We start from the raw sequence: 1,888 nt of genomic DNA, 5'->3' as shown, positions 1-1,888 counted from the left end.
GCACTCCAGTCTGGGCGACCGAGTGAGACTCCAACTCAAAAAAAAAAAAAAAAAAATGAATGAATCTGGTTGAGAAAGAGGAATCCATTAGCTTATGGGAGACTCCTTTTAAATATGGAAGGATTGAATCGGTCAGCCCCAAATAGTTGACACCTCTAGTTACTATGGCCAAATATGTCCTAAGATATCTTATTTCTGTTGACTGCACAATGGCTGGTTATCCACAAAGTGTTTAATGCATGGATTTATTGACTTGGGTGGTTAACAGAGTGGAGCACATCTCAGTGTTTAGTATAGGTCATTCCACTTGACTCGAAGCCAAAACCTCCCCATTCTTGGCTTAGAATAGCAGATATGTGCAGGCTTCAGCATACTAGGGCTGTGTTTTATGTTTGGTTTGAAATTAAAATTTTAATTTTCTCTTTTATTTCAGAGAGAATTTCACAAGTAATTTGTATAGTTATGGACACAAAGGAAAATAAAGAACATGTAGGTCATCTTCTTGAAGAAGTGCTAAAAAGTGAATTAAATGTAAGTATTCAAAAACTAAGTTTGATAAACTTTGATTGCCAATAATTTCTAGAGCATAAAGATATCTTCCTGGAAAGGGCATAAAAATTATTTACTCTTAATGTTCTTATCATTTTGCCCATATGAGATCCTTTGGTCTGCCAACACTTAGGACCTTGAAATATACTCCATCCCTTATTCCTTTCCTCAAATGAGTTTTCTCCCATTTTCATGTGCAATTTCCTGTAGGAAGCCCTGCCCAAAGTATGTGCTTCCCAGCCTAAGGCTGAGACTTGTCTTGAGAGCTACAGTGCCCAGCGTATTCTAGATGTTAGTAAAGTTTGTTGGCTTGACTATATGAAGACTGAAGAGAGAGAGAAGGGAGAGGGAAGAGGAGAGAGAGGTGGTGACAACAGATGGGATCCTCCTGATGTTGAAAAAGCCAATGAATGTCCTTCATTTTTGAAGGGATCAACTTCTTAGAGAAACTCATAACTGACATTAGGGCTAGGAAAATAGAGGACACAGTGAGTGTGAAGGTGTCTACGGGAACTATTTGCAACTTTGCCACCAAGGACTTTCATTAATCATTTATATGGCAACTTTGTATTTGAAGTATTTTGTTTGCCAGGCTGATCTTAGTAATTTTAATTAATTTTTCTCTTTTCATTAAAGTGTATAACTTTTCATCAGAGTTTATCATCAACATATAGTGACTTTTTAACAACATACATGATATAAATTCTAGTCACAAGCAGAGGGTGAAAGTTCATTTTAATTAGTTGTATAATTTTATCATGTAGCACAGTTGGAAAGAAAACAGGCTCTGATATCAGACTGCCTGCGCTTGGATGTCAGCTTTGTTGCTTAATTTCCTTATCTGTAAATTGAAGATGTGAATAGTATCTACATCATACGAAGTTATTGAATAAAATGAATAGAAAAGTATCTGGTATGCAAGCTTTCAAAAAATATGAGCTATAATGCTTACACTTTTTTTTTTTTTGCTTTTTAAAACTTTATTTCAACATAACTATGCTTGCAGAAATACACTCATATTGGTTAATAGAATGCAATTTAACTTTAACTTATCCTACACAATTTGAACCAAAAACTTGGTACATGATTTACGATTTTTGAAAAGGATTTGCAATCTGGTTTATTTTTATCTATTACAAATGTATAAAAGATCCTCCATCAAATGCTGCTAAAGAAGGCAGCAAAAACCTTGAGAAATTTACCTTTGGCTTACCTCAGAAAAGTAACATGTATTGAATTGTATAAGTTTATAAAATTGGTGTAACAAAACACTGTAGTGTTTCTTTTTTTTTTTTGAGTTGGAATCTTACTCTGTCACCCAGACTGGAGTGCAGTGGCT

At 34.7% G+C, this 1,888-nt stretch overlaps 1 protein-coding gene across 2 annotated transcripts in view; it reads left to right on the top strand.

The window, feature by feature from the left end:
- ISPD (isoprenoid synthase domain containing) overlaps positions 1–1,888 on the top strand; it is a 307,704-nt gene that overhangs the window by 130,641 nt on the left and 175,175 nt on the right. For both annotated transcript variants that reach the window (XM_021711282.1, XM_008055868.1), the window contains one exon: positions 434–531. In XM_021711282.1, the coding sequence (XP_021566957.1) occupies positions 434–531 (98 nt within the window). The remainder of the gene's footprint in view (positions 1–433; positions 532–1,888) is intronic.

Source organism: Carlito syrichta, unplaced genomic scaffold (genome assembly GCF_000164805.1).
Source record: "Carlito syrichta isolate Samal-C Ts95f unplaced genomic scaffold, Tarsius_syrichta-2.0.1 Scaffold301993, whole genome shotgun sequence".
NCBI lineage: Eukaryota > Metazoa > Chordata > Mammalia > Primates > Tarsiidae > Carlito > Carlito syrichta.
The sequence above is the reverse complement of the archived record's forward strand: the minus strand, read 5'-3'. Positions and strand labels throughout refer to the sequence as shown.